Source organism: Schistosoma haematobium, chromosome ZW (assembly GCF_000699445.3).
Source record: "Schistosoma haematobium chromosome ZW, whole genome shotgun sequence".
NCBI classification, from domain to species: Eukaryota; Metazoa; Platyhelminthes; class Trematoda; order Strigeidida; family Schistosomatidae; genus Schistosoma; species Schistosoma haematobium.
The window spans coordinates 35,489,588-35,504,771 of NC_067195.1; the positions used below are offsets into that span (position 1 = coordinate 35,489,588).

Here is a 15,184-nt window from a genome sequence, read left to right on the forward strand (position 1 = left end):
ATTTTTACTATTTGCACTGCTTGACAAGTAGCAGTCGTTTCAAAAATTTTAGTTACAAATTACGCAAAATAATCATTGTACTCGTTTATATTGGTCATCTGAATCTTTCCATTGATGTTTAGAACTGAAATTGAACAGTCTATTTTTGACATATTTGCATGCTGTGCGGATAGCCTCAATATTGTCTTAAGTCACAAAGACTATAAACAGAGATGGATAATAGCTAGCAGTGGGATCAAGGTCCGGTTAATTGGATGTGCCTACATTTCAGTGTGAGTGTTCTTTCCGAGACTTCAACCCAGTACTACTCTCCTGAAGCGCCACTACGCTATCCACTTAGATACTGAGTCCAGATAGCCAGTGGCTTGTGTAAAGTGGTAAAGTTTGATTCATCTGTATTACCTGTTTGAATCTTCCCACTGATTTCTAGGACTATGATCACACTCCATCGGTGATTCCAAACTCAATTTATGCCTGATTAAAATCAGTTGATGTTATCGAAATGCTTTTTGACCTTAAAATGGTTACTATAGCTTTTCATAGTGAAAATATTAAGCAACAATCGTTATGAATGTAGAATTATATGATGAGAAGTTGACAATTACTTAGTTAGATAAACTCACTATTACAACAATATTAAGGTCGGCTTAACTAACACTCAAGTAAATTTTCATCAAACCATGATGAACGATGTATTTTCAGCTGGCTTACATTTGCAAGATAATAACCTAAAACTAATAACGTAATTATAGCTCATATATTAGAAATTCATTTTCATTGCTCATTAACTATAGATGGTACATAATGGACTCTGGACACCCTAGCATTGGTAAGTGTAAATTTAAGTAACGGTCTTTTTTATTATTACGACTGATAAATTTATGAAACAATGAATAACATAAAAATAAAAACACTTCCAATTTTAGATTAGCTGATTTTCAATTCGTATAGTTGACATTGGTAGGATTTGAAAGTGTAACTAATAATACAATGAACGTTATGTATCAGACCCAAACCTGATTATTCACATTTACTACAATCCATATTTTCATTACATGTCAAAACTTATTATTCTTGGGACGTAGAGCTATTCCGATTTGAAATCAAAATATTATGAATGAAGACAGAATTCACTAATCTCCATTTGAAATAAATAACAGAATAACAAATTAACTCTAAAATGATTTTTGACTGGATAAATAAAAAACACTAGACTCCAATACACGTGGCTAATAAGTTTATTCAATTTCTTTAAGCAAACCTGCATCTCATTAAGTGGTCAATAATGATTTTGTGGACTGAAACGTTCATTAAAAGTAACGAATCGAGCAAGCTAACCTCTTGCCAATGCTTATCGCTTTACTACGTTTGCATTAGTGCTATAAAATTACACTGAAAAATTAAAGTACTGATTTCGTGTAAGAACGTACGTGCAACATGTCTGATGTTCATATAGAACACATACGTACTAATTAACTATCCATGTCGAAATACACTCGTACTTGCGTGACCAAGCAAAAGCTGATATATATAAGTATATACATAACTTACAGTAGAGAGAAAAATATCATACAATAACGTTCTTTATAGAAAAATTTACACACACTGACAATAATAAAAAACCAATATTTTGTAGTTTCTCTTTGTTTTTAAAATCATGAAAAAACTGATAATGAAACCGATTAGTTTCAGAACACGAAAATCGAGGCGAAACAAGCGTCCTGGAAACCTTACCGCTTTAGAACGGTTCGTATTAAAACGGTCGTCGAATAGCGGCGGAAATTTGTCATAGTCGTTAACTGTCAAGGATTGCATAGGATTACATAAAAACTACTGAAAATAAACATTTTATCCTTAGTAATATAGACAACCCCTGGAAGCTTTACTGCAAATTACAATACTAGAAGCAAAAATAACACATTGATTGAAAACCTAACATCCATCAAAATAATCATGGGTAATAAAATCCAAGAAATTTCCATATGCGTAGCTATTGATTTGATTTGTGGCAGTTACTCAAGGTTTAATGGAAGCATAGGGGATAACTGAAATTTTGGTCATGATTTTCCAATTATTCCCTCAAATTCCTACCGTGGTATGTTTCCTATCAATAATTACCCGAATTTACAGAAATAAGAGCCTCATTATGACTCGACATGATAACTGTCTGTCTTTAAGAATTGCACAAATACAGTACCTGAATAATCCACTTCCAATCATGATCAAAAGCAGAACGAAAATAATAAGTTTTCAGTTAATCTCATTTTTAGAGTGTTAAGTACCTTGTAAGAAAAAAAGTTGAATAATATTATAGATCAATTAAATTGTTGAGGTCTCATAGAACAATTCCTAAAACTGTGGTTAATATGATGCATGTTCTTCCTAACTGTTTATTGAAATAAAAGTAACAAAGTACGATTAGGAAAGCTCTATTATTGACTAAGTTCAATTGACATGTTTTTTTCATAATTTTAATTGTTAAATGTAAGTCCATCTTACGTAGTCATTAATTCTCCAGCTCACTTTTTTCTTGTAAGCTCTCCACATTTTCGCAAACAAACAGATCTTTACACACCCCTAGCACATAAAGTGGCTTCAAGCTAAATATATACTTTCCAAAGACTAAACTTCATACTTTTCAAAATCTAGAATATTTAAAAAACTTTGGGATGTCTGTGGGATTACGATTGACTATGAGATTTTATAGACCTCAGTAAAAATGTTACGTTTGGTCACAAGTTTAGTCATTTCCCAATGAAAATAAAGAAAGCATGGACGATAGTTCTCAAGATTTCTGTTGAAAGACTCCAAAAATCACTGACTAACTGAAATGTTTTTCGCATCTACCTTTAGTTCTAGAAAATTTCTCTAGGAATTACCAGGAGCTACTAACACTACCGAAACAAGTTTTACACAATATATTCCATAAAAATACATAATTCATGTTCATTTCAATGTATTAATGAAAGTTAAAACTCGTTAGTAGTGTGAATTATGAGACAGTACGAGATTTGGGAAATATACTGTTAAGAGTACTGTTCAGAGTACGGGTATGATACTGATAAGCAAGCTTTATGTACGCAAACCTAACCGGCTACATGAGTGAGAAGAACGAAAATGAGAACGACGGTCAACCGAATAAATAAATATATATATATATATATATATATATATATATATATAGAGAGAGAGAGAGAGAGAGAGAGAGAGAGCCAGACGTTCACCCGATAGTATGTGTCTCTTTTCTTAGAAAAGAAGACCGATTTCTGATCAATCTAATAAAAGTAATTAGAATCCTGTCTGAATGTCCGATGATTATTTTATTTTCCCGATCTCTCCGTTCCCTTTAAGCACTGATTATTATATACTCCATTCTTCACACCCTTTTTGTTTCCTTTTACTTCCTACGTTCATTTATTGGATGAGTTTTCTAGTGATGAAAACTTCTATTAATGAAGAACTTTACCAAAGTTTAAACGGTTATTTATTATCTCTGTTTCTTTTCCTTTTGAATTTAATAATGAGTCTTACGAGTCTTATGAGTCTTATTTTTCATTATATGTAAAAATTATATTTGAAATAATCTCAGAGACTGAAATTTAAATAACTTCAACGTTTCGTCTAGCAAACTTGTTTAGGCTTCTTCAGAATAATTTCAACCTCTGAGGTTATTTCTAATATAACGGCTTCTGTTGAGATATTCAGAAAAATATTCCAAAAATTATCCTGTTAAGTCTAATGCTATCCTTAAACTTGAAATGGTATCATTTTCCTATCGGTCAATATTTATTTCACGTGTCGTTTTTCTACTGGTCAATATTTATTTCACGTGTCATTTTCCTGTTGGCCAAATATTGTACAAATGTTATTTTCTATTTTATGGCACGATGTGGTGTGTTTGATTGGTATATAAACAGAATATGTTTGAAATACATGATTCATATCGCAGAGGCTGAGACTTGTGTTCTGGACTTAACTGGCTGGGCTATGCGGTAAGCGGGACCAATCAGAACTCTAGCCTGCTCGCACGGGTTTACACGTCATTGTTCCGATCGATAATTCACTGCTCTCGAATCGGTGGTCACAACTAATAACAGCTACTCTATACCCTTCGCCCAATTTTTGTCAAACTGTTCATTCTAATATTGACGAATATTCGTATAAATTATTTTCCAATCGAATTTGCCTTACTTCTCGCTGGATCCATTACTAAATTATTGTTCCCTCACTTCACCAAACTAGATATAATATCATTTGTAATTCTACACATGTTTTTATCTGGTTAACCTTGAAATATTTCAAAAACCAGTGGCTATTGAAAGTTTATATTTTACTTCCAGTTATGCTGGCCTTGTTGATAAAATTCAATAGTTCTTTAAATTTGTCTATTTGCTTATATTGCAAAATTCTCATTTGAAAGCTCTAAAGCTTGTTACTGAATCGGTTTTCAAGCTTATGCATTCGTGAGGAGAGATTCGGACGTCAGTAAATCCATTATTTTGCACCTATCTTTTCAAAAAGTAAAGTCAATATTAGACCGATTAATTCTTATAAAAATATTTTTTATTACGTTGTGTAATTGGTTGTGATTGATGTCACTTTTTCATTTTCGCAATCGCTTTATCAATATGTGCTTGTTTTATTTAAATTATGGTAATTACAGAAGTTTGTGTTCTATATATTTTAATTAACTCATAAACTGTTCTGTTACTTAGTTTAATTTTAGCACACTTATTAAAATCTAAACAAATGACAGGAGCGAATATCAACTCTGGGATCCAGGTTTATTCATTTGAGGAGCCCCAAATAGTAGGAAACACTCGTCCTGGATTCCAATACTAAGTACATTCCATCTATTCTGTATCTAAAGAAACTCTGTTCTTGTGTTTTCACGATAGGGTTGTAGAGATTGTTTAATTTCATTGAATTCATCAACCGGTCTACGTTAGACCACCGCTGAAAATTTGGAAGCATTGGACGGCAGTTTTGTCATGGTATAGGACTCCTCAGTAGTGTGCATCCACGATCCCGCACTTCCAGTCGCGTTCTCGAATGTTTCACCTCTAGACCACTAAGACGAGATCCAACGATGTTGATTTCTAATCTCAATTAATCCAAAACTTTGATCGATCATTTTCCATTATCCTCAGTGGGTAACTGCCTCAAACTCGATACTGATTAATCCCACGGATCACGACTTTTTACTAGAACTCCGAAAAATTCCTCTCTAAGCCAGCCAACAGTGAGCACATGGTAATTTTCAGTATGGTCGAATTTAAGTGAAATTTAGTAACCTCTACAGAAGCTCCTAGGTCCAAGTGCCGAGTGTGTGGTCGTGGATGAGGACTGCTTAGGATTCCCATACTAGAACGAGACCACCTTCCAGTTCATTCAAGCCTTTAATGGTGGTCTAGCCCAGATGGGTTCATGATTTCAACGATACTCTTGTGTTATTGATAGCTATCGACTAACATGTTCTTAAACCAAGCTAGCTCCTATGATGGGGTTGAGATCAAGTAAGTTTTTTGTGAAAATAGATTCTCAAATTATATATCTTACACCTATAATCACAGATGTTAACTTTCTAATGGGTTATTTATAAAGATAAACTAAAACCACCAATGGAAGCTAAAGTGTACTCATTGGGAGAAGATTAGTGAATAAACGTAGCCAAATGAATCAGGTAGCAATCAATTAAGTAATGAGAGAAAAAATATTTTTGGCAGTACCCGTCTACCTATCTAGTCAAAAAGAAGTTAGTCCCATAAAAACTAGGAAAACACATGTTATTAATCGAGTTCATTCTCCCCCCTCTAATGCTATCATCCGTGTCTAAGCTTTTTTGTTATCACTGATACTACAACTACTGCTGTTATGGTATTCATCTTGCTATGTTGATTTAGTGTAGCAACGTGGGCTTATTCACATTTGTCGCAGGCCTTTTATTGACTTTGATAGAATGAAATGCAAATAATTTTCACTTTTATATGAAGTTACAAGCAAAATATTAAACCGTTTATTAAAACAGCTGGAAGCACACCTTAAACTCAAAGTTTAGAATGTAATAAATACCAAGTGATTTGATTATCGATTTCTTGTAAGGATTTGCAGTACGCTGGATCCTTATTATGTTTAGTTTAGTCCATTTTTCTTGGATTCCAGACGACACTAATTAATAATAATATCCTGAGTGTCGTTCTTTGGTATTTTGTTTACAAAGTCCATACGGTGTTTTATGGTAGTCTGTTCGTTCGGTTAGCTAATGTTACAATCAGTAAATTAAATAAAAGATTGAGATTACTTCCCTAATAGTATCTGGATCTAACTTCAATATATCATGATCAAACACATTCAGACTATATTCTAACTCATTTTGTTGATGTCAGTAGCTCCCAGGAAGCTGATTCTGATAAATACTGATTTGGAGTCATGCTAATCTAAAGATTTTATCACAATTACCCGTTACTTTACACACATCGTTTCTACATTTGAAGCTCAAATGAAAACTTCAGGTTTTTAAGATAGCTGCAGTACATAGTAGCATAAGCCACATATATATTCAATCTGAATAAAATGAAATTCATTTTTCAAATTTAAATATTCAGATTACCTTAAGAGAAGCTTTAGTTAGTCAGCATGACTTATCATTTACAATGAATGGTTAGTTTCTATTTGAAATTACCCAAAATATCAAAATTCATTTGTCACATAACTGCAGGCATAAATAAACGTGGATGGACAGTAGCTAACAGTGGAATCCAGGACGCGCGTTTCGTCCCATTTGGGACACGTCGGCTGGATGTACCCATTGCACAAGCAAGTGGCTATTAGGACTCAGTAACTAAGTGGATAACGCGATGGCGTTTGGAGCGAACGGTACTGGGTTCGAGTCCCAGAGTGAACATCAACTTTAAGATTCAGGTACTTACAGCTGACGAGTCCTAAATAGGATGAAACGCGCGCCCTGGATTCCACTGCTAACCACTGTTCATCTTTGCTTATAATCCTTGTGAATTAAGGCAATATCGAGGCAATACGCACAGTATGCACATTTGCCAATAAGAGACTGATCAATCACAGTCCTAATCATCAATGGGAAGTTTCAAGTAAAACAATACTATGTGAATGCAGGCATAAATGTTTTTAGTCTAACGATTAATTATACGAGACACTGAAACCCCTTCCAATCCGCATTTATCAGCTCGTCATTTGCAGGTTAGATTGATTTAACAACATCGAAATTTCTTAAACGAAACGAACTTTAACCCAGAAGTATTTTAGAAGTGCCTCGAGTGAATATACATCTCAAAGAGAAAATCAGTAACTTTTGGAAAATAATATATTTCTTTGATATATATATGGAGAGAAAGAGAGGAGATTTCGGAAAAAACAAACTACAAGATGTAATATGAGAGGATATGCATCAAAACTGTTAATCATTAAATTCTTTTTCATTTAGGCTGCCAATTTAGCCGTCTTTCGCTATCGAAATTTCGTTAAAAAAAGAAGGTTGCTAACCTGGTTCCTCATATCTCCGTTCCATCATTTTAGTAAGACTGTGTATCTGCACATCCTGAAAGATATAGATATAATGTATGATTGATTTCTAACATTCTATGGTGCGTGATAGTCCTTTTTAGTAAGTTTCGTTATAAGTCAGAAATGTTTTGAATTTTAGAAATTCAATTTGTTACCAGAAAAATTAATGTTATACTTCATAGTTATTCCAATCGACGGTAAAAATCTAACTTTAACAAGCTGATTAAATAAAATAAGTAAAACTTTATGATCCAAAAAATCCCTAGTACGAATTATTATTTTGGTGGCTTCACTCTTGGAAGTGCATATTTAGAAAACCAGACATATATTTCTATTTTATTCCAGAACGTAAACAATAATGCAGATTTCATTTGTTTATTTATTCGTGACTATCAAACAGTTGAAATTAAATATGGGTTCTCTGTGGTTATGCTGTTAATCTCTACAGGAATATGGAATAGGGTTCAGATGATGGTGATTAGTTATGTGTTTTATAGTAATTTCAGAGTAGCATGATCTAAAACGAAACTACAGAGGTAGTTTGTTTTCTCTTTCAAACAATACAGGAAAGTATATACAAAAAACAATTGAGCGCCTAACTTTCTTTTTAGTAAGTAAAATTTAGAAAGCGAAGAACAGAGAATGATAGGTTTGCTCAGCAGTTCGTTATGAATAGATGATCACACTTCTTCATAAACCACTCACAAATTTTTAAATCCAGGTTTTCATTTCGGATGAAGTTTTTTGTTAAAAACTTTGGATAAATGATGAAACAATGATATTATAACGAAAATTCTAATCAAAACAAAATTCTCATTAAGGACCCTTAGTCGATAAGAAAAGCCATGAGAATGAATGTATTTTTTTCCTGTAGTTTGGAAAAACACAGTCAAGAGGGACAGTAGCAGCTGTCAAAGCAAATTCTCAGAGGTTTGACATCAGCATCAAAAACAGGTTACAAGGCACAACTTATTTATTCTCCGACACATAGTATATACAAATGTGTCTCAATTCTTCTCTCTCCAGATGTTGAAAACTCACATGACTTATTTACAGTTTTATTTCTTATTCTCCATTTTTGTCATAAAAAACAATCGGAGACACAGAAAACTTCGTAGCATAAAGATGTTTCGTACAGTATCATCGAGAAATCTTCCGCTAAATCTTAGTACCCGGCGAATTAGAAGAGCGACAACTAAGTGACTTGGAGACCTGTACTACCATACTGGATAACGTTACTCAGCGAATTCCTTTAATAACTAATATAGAAGGCAGATAGCAAACCTGGGGATACTCATTTCCTCATTTCTTGTTAGTTTTCTGATCAAAGGGTTTCCTTCTTCCCTCCTCATGTCAAAACAGAGGCTTAATAAACTTTACCAACAAGCATTTTAAAGCAGAAGGGGTTTTGTGGAGACTTTTAGAAATCTCGTGAGGGGCGGGATCGTGGATGCGCACTGCTGAGGAGTCCCATACTAGGACGAAACGGCCGTCCAGTGCTTCCAGGTTCTCCATGGTGTTCTGGATTCAAGTGACTCATGATTTCAAATATTGAAGTATTTTAAAGATAATGCTGAGGAAACTAAATTATATGTTCTTACAAATCTGGTTATAGACTACTTTTTTTGAGAATTTACAGCATGACGCTGAATAAATAGCAAAGTTTCACATCACTCACACTAATTATATCTGATTTTGACTACAAGAATGTAACCATACTTTCATTGCCAAAGGTATATGAAAGTAAATTTTTACAAAAGTTAAAGTCAACAAAATGGACACTCAATAATTTTGGTGGTCACGATTTATATGAATTCAAAAACCTAAGATGACAATATTTGCCTTACTGATGACCAAAGACTGTAATTTAAAGCCTTCAGCAAAACACTAAGCCAATCGACAGTATGCAACTAGATCTAAATAGTCACAGATTAATCGTTTAATCTTACATTACATCTACTAACAGCATAAAAATCAATAACGGTCTGATCCTATTCAGGACAAACAGAGAAGTTTGACTTCAGTCATTAGTATGGATACCTTTAGAGGAAATAACGAATACCCTCAATATGGACATCAATATTAAAAAGGGTGATGGCCTTTGATTTTAACCTGTCACGAATCTATCCAAAAATCTGTCTAGGCCTAGAATACAGTGATAGACATATCAAATAGCATAATCTTCTGGTTCTGTGGGGACGGACAACATCGGACTACCATTCCACTACCGATAATCGATATGGAAATATATCTTGATAACTAGACGGAACTAAAAATAACATGTGACAGTTTACGCTATAATTAGCGAATAAAAACGAACATTTCTGGTTACTTGGATCCTACATATCATTTTATTATTATGCCTAACCCTATTTACTTATTTTGAGTGGTATCATCCTTCGCATCTACAGTGAGATTAAAGAAAACGACTACGTAAAAAAATTACGGTTGTTAAAAATTTAACAATTGTGCTGAAGTGAGCATCACATACTCCGTAGGTAATGGATTAAGGGGACTTCGGTTTATTTGTTACGTCGAATTATTCAGTCGCTGATTTGGAATACAACATTTTAAAACCAAAAAGTAGTACGACTTGTATCATGAAAACAACCTTTAAAAAATCACATGTTTTCTCGTTGACATTGGTTCACAATGAATGATACCTCCCAGTCAACCAGTTCGCTACAAACTATCTGTTTAAAATTAAATACTGTAGTATTAATTAAGTTAACTCATGCTCTTATCATGATAAAACTGGAAACTGCATAAAAATAGTAAAATTTACATTAATTTAGTAGGCGGTCGTAAACAGTATTTTATACTTTTGGTCATCATATTGGATTTATCCTGGTATCGATTTTTTGATGTACATTGGTAGTTTATGGGATATTAATTTGGTACTATAGTACGCTGAAATATAGAGAGACTATAATTTATGGACGAACCGATCAGATTTATGATAACAGGTATAGGATTTTGACGCGAAATTCATTCATTCATTTGGCTAAATAGCGTTTTGGCATTATAGCTGGTATCAGTTCGTGATGAAAACCCTAAATCTCATTCCTAACCCTAACCATCAACCGTAAATATTAAGCGTAATTCCTCACACTTGTTTATAACCCACAGTTAACCGTAGTATGTAGGTGAATATTCTCAAGGTCTGTTTAGAGTCGCTCAAAGGTCGTCCACAAATTATGGTCTCACCATTCTCTCTCTTTTCTGTCAGTTTAGGAATCTGACATTAGTGGTAAGTCACTTGAAAGTTAAGTAGGTTGATAAATTAATCACAGAACCCTTGACTTGATTTTAAAATATTTAGCACCAAACCACCAGAACTAGTTTATTTGTTTTTACAATTGATTAACCAACTGAATTTCGAACAAACAACTTCAGAACGTGTAAATAACTTTTAACACAAATACCAGAATGTGAATCTTACTAAAGACCAGAGTTCACAAGTTCAGACTATTCGTCATCCACATTGCTCACTTTTTATTTTTACCCTCTGCTTAAGGATAGATTTGTATAAAGCTATGATCAGCCTTTAACTTTTAGACGCAGTTTTTATTATGTTAACGTGTTATGACTTTAAACAAAAAGATTTATCTTAAATAAAAACAAATTGTACATGAGCATTATTATAAATAATGAATCTGTTTTTCTAAAAACACATTTCCTCTCCGATCTACTAGATACACAAAATAGGAAATCTATTGTGATATTTATGTTTTATTAGGAAAACATTTTATCTCTTTATTGAAACTTTAAAAAAACTAACCATTTACTAATTTGGTAAAACTCTTCGGATCTGTTCAAGAAGTTTTTGTTTGACTGCATAATTCTTTAAATTCCATCGTTGTGGCCTACTTGGATGAAATATGTTATAATGCCAATCATAATCTCCAATTTTCGAAACAGTAAATACTACCGGAGGTAACGGTGATGCTATGTTAGTATAAGTTTTTGATGCTTGCTGAACAGGTTTATGAGAAGACTCCTGAGGAACAACTTGTTGCTTTTGCTGTCCAGGGGATTGAGTATGAGGGGTGACTAATAAATTATTCACATCAGGTGACTGGCTAGTATGACTGGAATCTTTACCAACAGGCGGGATATTTTGTTGAGTTGACATGACTGGAGAAATTTGCGATGCTCCTTGTGTCAGTGATTGTTGTGGAAACTTATTTGTATGTGATTGACTTTCTTGTTGAGGTGACATCTTCTGCCCCTGTTGTATCGGTTGAATTTTGGGATTATCTGGTTGGTTTACAATGGCAGTTGGAGCCGATGAAGGTGTAACTGGCACGACTTTTTGAGAGCCTTGGTAAGATATTGGTGTATGGATTTCCTTCGGTGATGGGAGTTCAGTAATGCTAGAGCCAGTTAGGATACTAGGTCGGCTTATAGACATTGGAGATAACGCTTCAGCATGATTATACACTGATGTATACCTGTAACCTGAATGGATAGAATTACTATGTTCTCCAGAAGTGAGGTGAAGGGGTCTTCCTAACGGATTTAATTCTGACATTCTAGGAATGTTACTTTTCACTTGCTGAGCCGTATTGAGATATTTAGTTTCCGACTCGCCAATAGAGTTCCTATTGAACATACTAGAATGTTGCTGTAAAAAACCAGTTGATGAAGAAGAACTAAATTGTTTTTGAGATAATGCAGGAGTATATTTAATTTTAGAACGAGATGCATCAACATTATTAACAGTGCCTATCTGTATGGATGAGTCGGTGGAAGAAGACTGTGATGTTTGTTTCAAAGATTCTTTAGGGTTAGTATGAGGTAAGAAAACAGTTTTAGAAGCTTGAAAACCGTTTGAAGTAGATTGAAGAGGCGATATTTCTTTCTGATCCTTACAATAATCAATTAGATTATTTGGCGGTGAATGTTCCGCTGAAGTTTCGATATGAACAGCTGGTCGGGCCATAATAATGTGATTAACTGAAGCTACTGGTTTCACTCTTCGAACATGCTTGTTTTTGAAAAGCTTAATTAGTTTAATCAAGATTTTTATAAGTTCTTCATCATCTGATGAATAAAGACGTTTTTCGGGGCTCATTAATGATGCTTGATGAGTCTTACTAACAAGTTGCTGGAAATATACGGGTGTATCAGATCCATAATCATTTTCATTATTGTCATATCCTCTTAGATTGCGTGGAAGGTCAAGATGTGTGATAAGTAGATGCTGTGTACGCTTGTGCACTCTTCTTCTCATACGACTCAAAGCTTTATTATTTTCATAGGAATCACTCTCAGATGTATAATATGGCTTTGAAACACTCGATGGTAAATCTATATCGATTAGTTCCGAATCAGGATAGTCACTTGGTTGGCGATCAGCCGTGCTGACAGTTATGTGAATCAAATAAATTAAAGCAAAGTATATCCATATTCTGAACATTCGGCTCAGTACTGTTAAAAAACACTATAGAAGCTGACACTAATTTCCTCATTAAATAAATGAATAAATGTGAATACTAATTAGTTTATTAGGTTTCCATAAAATTAATATTATAGAGGCAAGTTATAGATGTCATGTATAAGACTTTTTGATGATAGTTGAGTCATATTCACAATTTCAAAATGAATTTCATCCAATTAAGTATTTTTTTAAAGTTACAAATCAAATCATTTAGTGATATTCGTATTATGCGGATGTGGTTTAATCACGTATAATAATCTGACGATTATTAATCGAAGAATGATATTCTCATTTAATAAAGAGCGCAAATATAATCGATTACTGTTTATTTGAATAAGGATGAACAGGTCATCTGTTCATTTAAGATCCAGTTTACTTGTTAGCCAACATTAAATTCTCTTCCAAATAAGGTTTGACGTCTATGAAATAAACTTGAAAATGTTTTCGAAGAGAACTATATGACAGAGCAACAGAGTTTTGTTTTCTATAACATTTTACCGGTAAAGAAGCATGGTTAATCAAGAAAACCGACCATACTGAAAGAACTTATAGAATGATAAATCATAGATTAAAAGACTAGTATTTGAACGGAGAATATTCTTTTCAATAAATCATAGATTTCCATAAAATTATAGAGTTAAACAATAAATCTTCGAGAGATCTAAGGAACACTATGATATCAAATATTACAAAAGCCCTTGCGAAAGTTGGCTGGCAGAAAGCAAATTTCCGTTAAATATAGTACTGATTTTTATCGAGAATGTTTGAAATCTAATGCATATTTAACAAAACTTTGCGATTATAAATATAAAGTATTCAGGTGGTTTTCACAATGTTTCAAACGATTGCTAACATTCATCCCATAAATTTAAAAATGTGCATATTTTCGAGCTGATAGATTTTCAAAACCTCGCTATAGTAGATTTTTAAAAATCCAACTATCGTCATTCTAGAAATATATACCATGAACCTTATCAAATTTAAATTATCGTAACTATAAAATTATGTATTATTTCATAATTAATTTGACTCTTTTAGGGAGTATATTAAAGATAACTGACATCAAGCAGATAACCAGCTTCAGGACTTTTTACGTATTTTCTCCTGACGCCTTGGATCGAATAAAGTTCAAAGCTTTTTGAGTTACTAAAACTACCGACAAAGTCGCAGTCGTATATAACAGAATTCGGTCAACATTCAGAACTCAATAAAATGTCGTTGGTTAGTAGCCGGTGGCCAATGGAATACTTAAACCAGTTATAACGGGAATCAGTAGAATCCTGGATATCTTAGTTGTAATGTTTCTAACTGATAAATTGAATGAACTATATGCCTTTTGCTTGAAGTGATTAAATGTAAAGCTAAAACGGTCGTTGTTGGATTTGTTCTTATCACTGCGTATAGTGAATAAATCGGTTACTGTTTCAGAATACGTTAACATATGATTGAACAGTCATCAAATTTTAATGTTTTTATAGCTTCCATTTCTTTTGTTTTATTTATTCATTTGAACACATAAATATTGGTACAAGAGTGCGCCAAATATATATGCGCCACACAAAACAATCAGAATTTAAAGAGAAGGAAAAAGAAAAAAGGTACGGAGCGTAAAAAAGGGAACAATAACGAAGAGATTGGTGTAAGGTAGTGTAATAATAATAATAGTAATAATGGAGGGACAGAAAGGTACAATCAGAAGAAATCTTTCAGTTAAGGAAGACACAACCACTGCTTATGAAGAAAGTAAAAGAAGGTTACAGCAGGATCGCCACTGGCTTCTATTCTGAGCCATATCTGATAACGTCTCTAGCCACTGTGTAGCACCATCTCTAGGACCCCAAACAGGGAGTCGTGAAGGACCAACACAAGCCAGTCCTTTGCAGCTTTCTTTCATACCACGACACCATGTCATGCACTGACCACCTCTCCGCTTCTTCCAACCAGTCCCAGAGTCGGCAAATAATGCACGACGTGGAATTGTCTGGGACGACATTCGTAGAACATGTCCAAGCCACCGAAGTCGGTGTTTTAAGATGGTGACATCGATTACATTATCATCTCTGTGCCTGAACACACGATGCCGAACCTCTGCATTACTGACATGGTGTTGCCACTGGATGTCAGCAATCCTTCGGAGACAGCGATGATCGAACACAGAGAGTTTTCTAACGTCCTCAACTCGGAGAGGCCAGGTTTCTCAAG

The 15,184-nt window shown here is 33.8% G+C and overlaps 1 protein-coding gene across 1 annotated transcript; it reads right to left on the reverse strand.

Annotated features, from left to right (window-relative positions):
- Positions 1-7,321: 7,321 nt before the first annotated feature.
- MS3_00003404 (uncharacterized protein) lies at positions 7,322-13,097 on the reverse strand. Its single transcript, XM_012942069.3, has 2 exons — positions 11,321-13,097; positions 7,322-7,573 (listed from the first exon to the last, which is right to left on the reverse strand). The coding sequence occupies exon 1, from the start codon at positions 12,959-12,961 to the stop codon at positions 11,327-11,329; it is 1,635 nt and encodes a 544-aa protein (XP_012797523.1). The 5' UTR covers positions 12,962-13,097; the 3' UTR covers positions 7,322-7,573; positions 11,321-11,326.
- Positions 13,098-15,184: the final 2,087 nt, after the last annotated feature.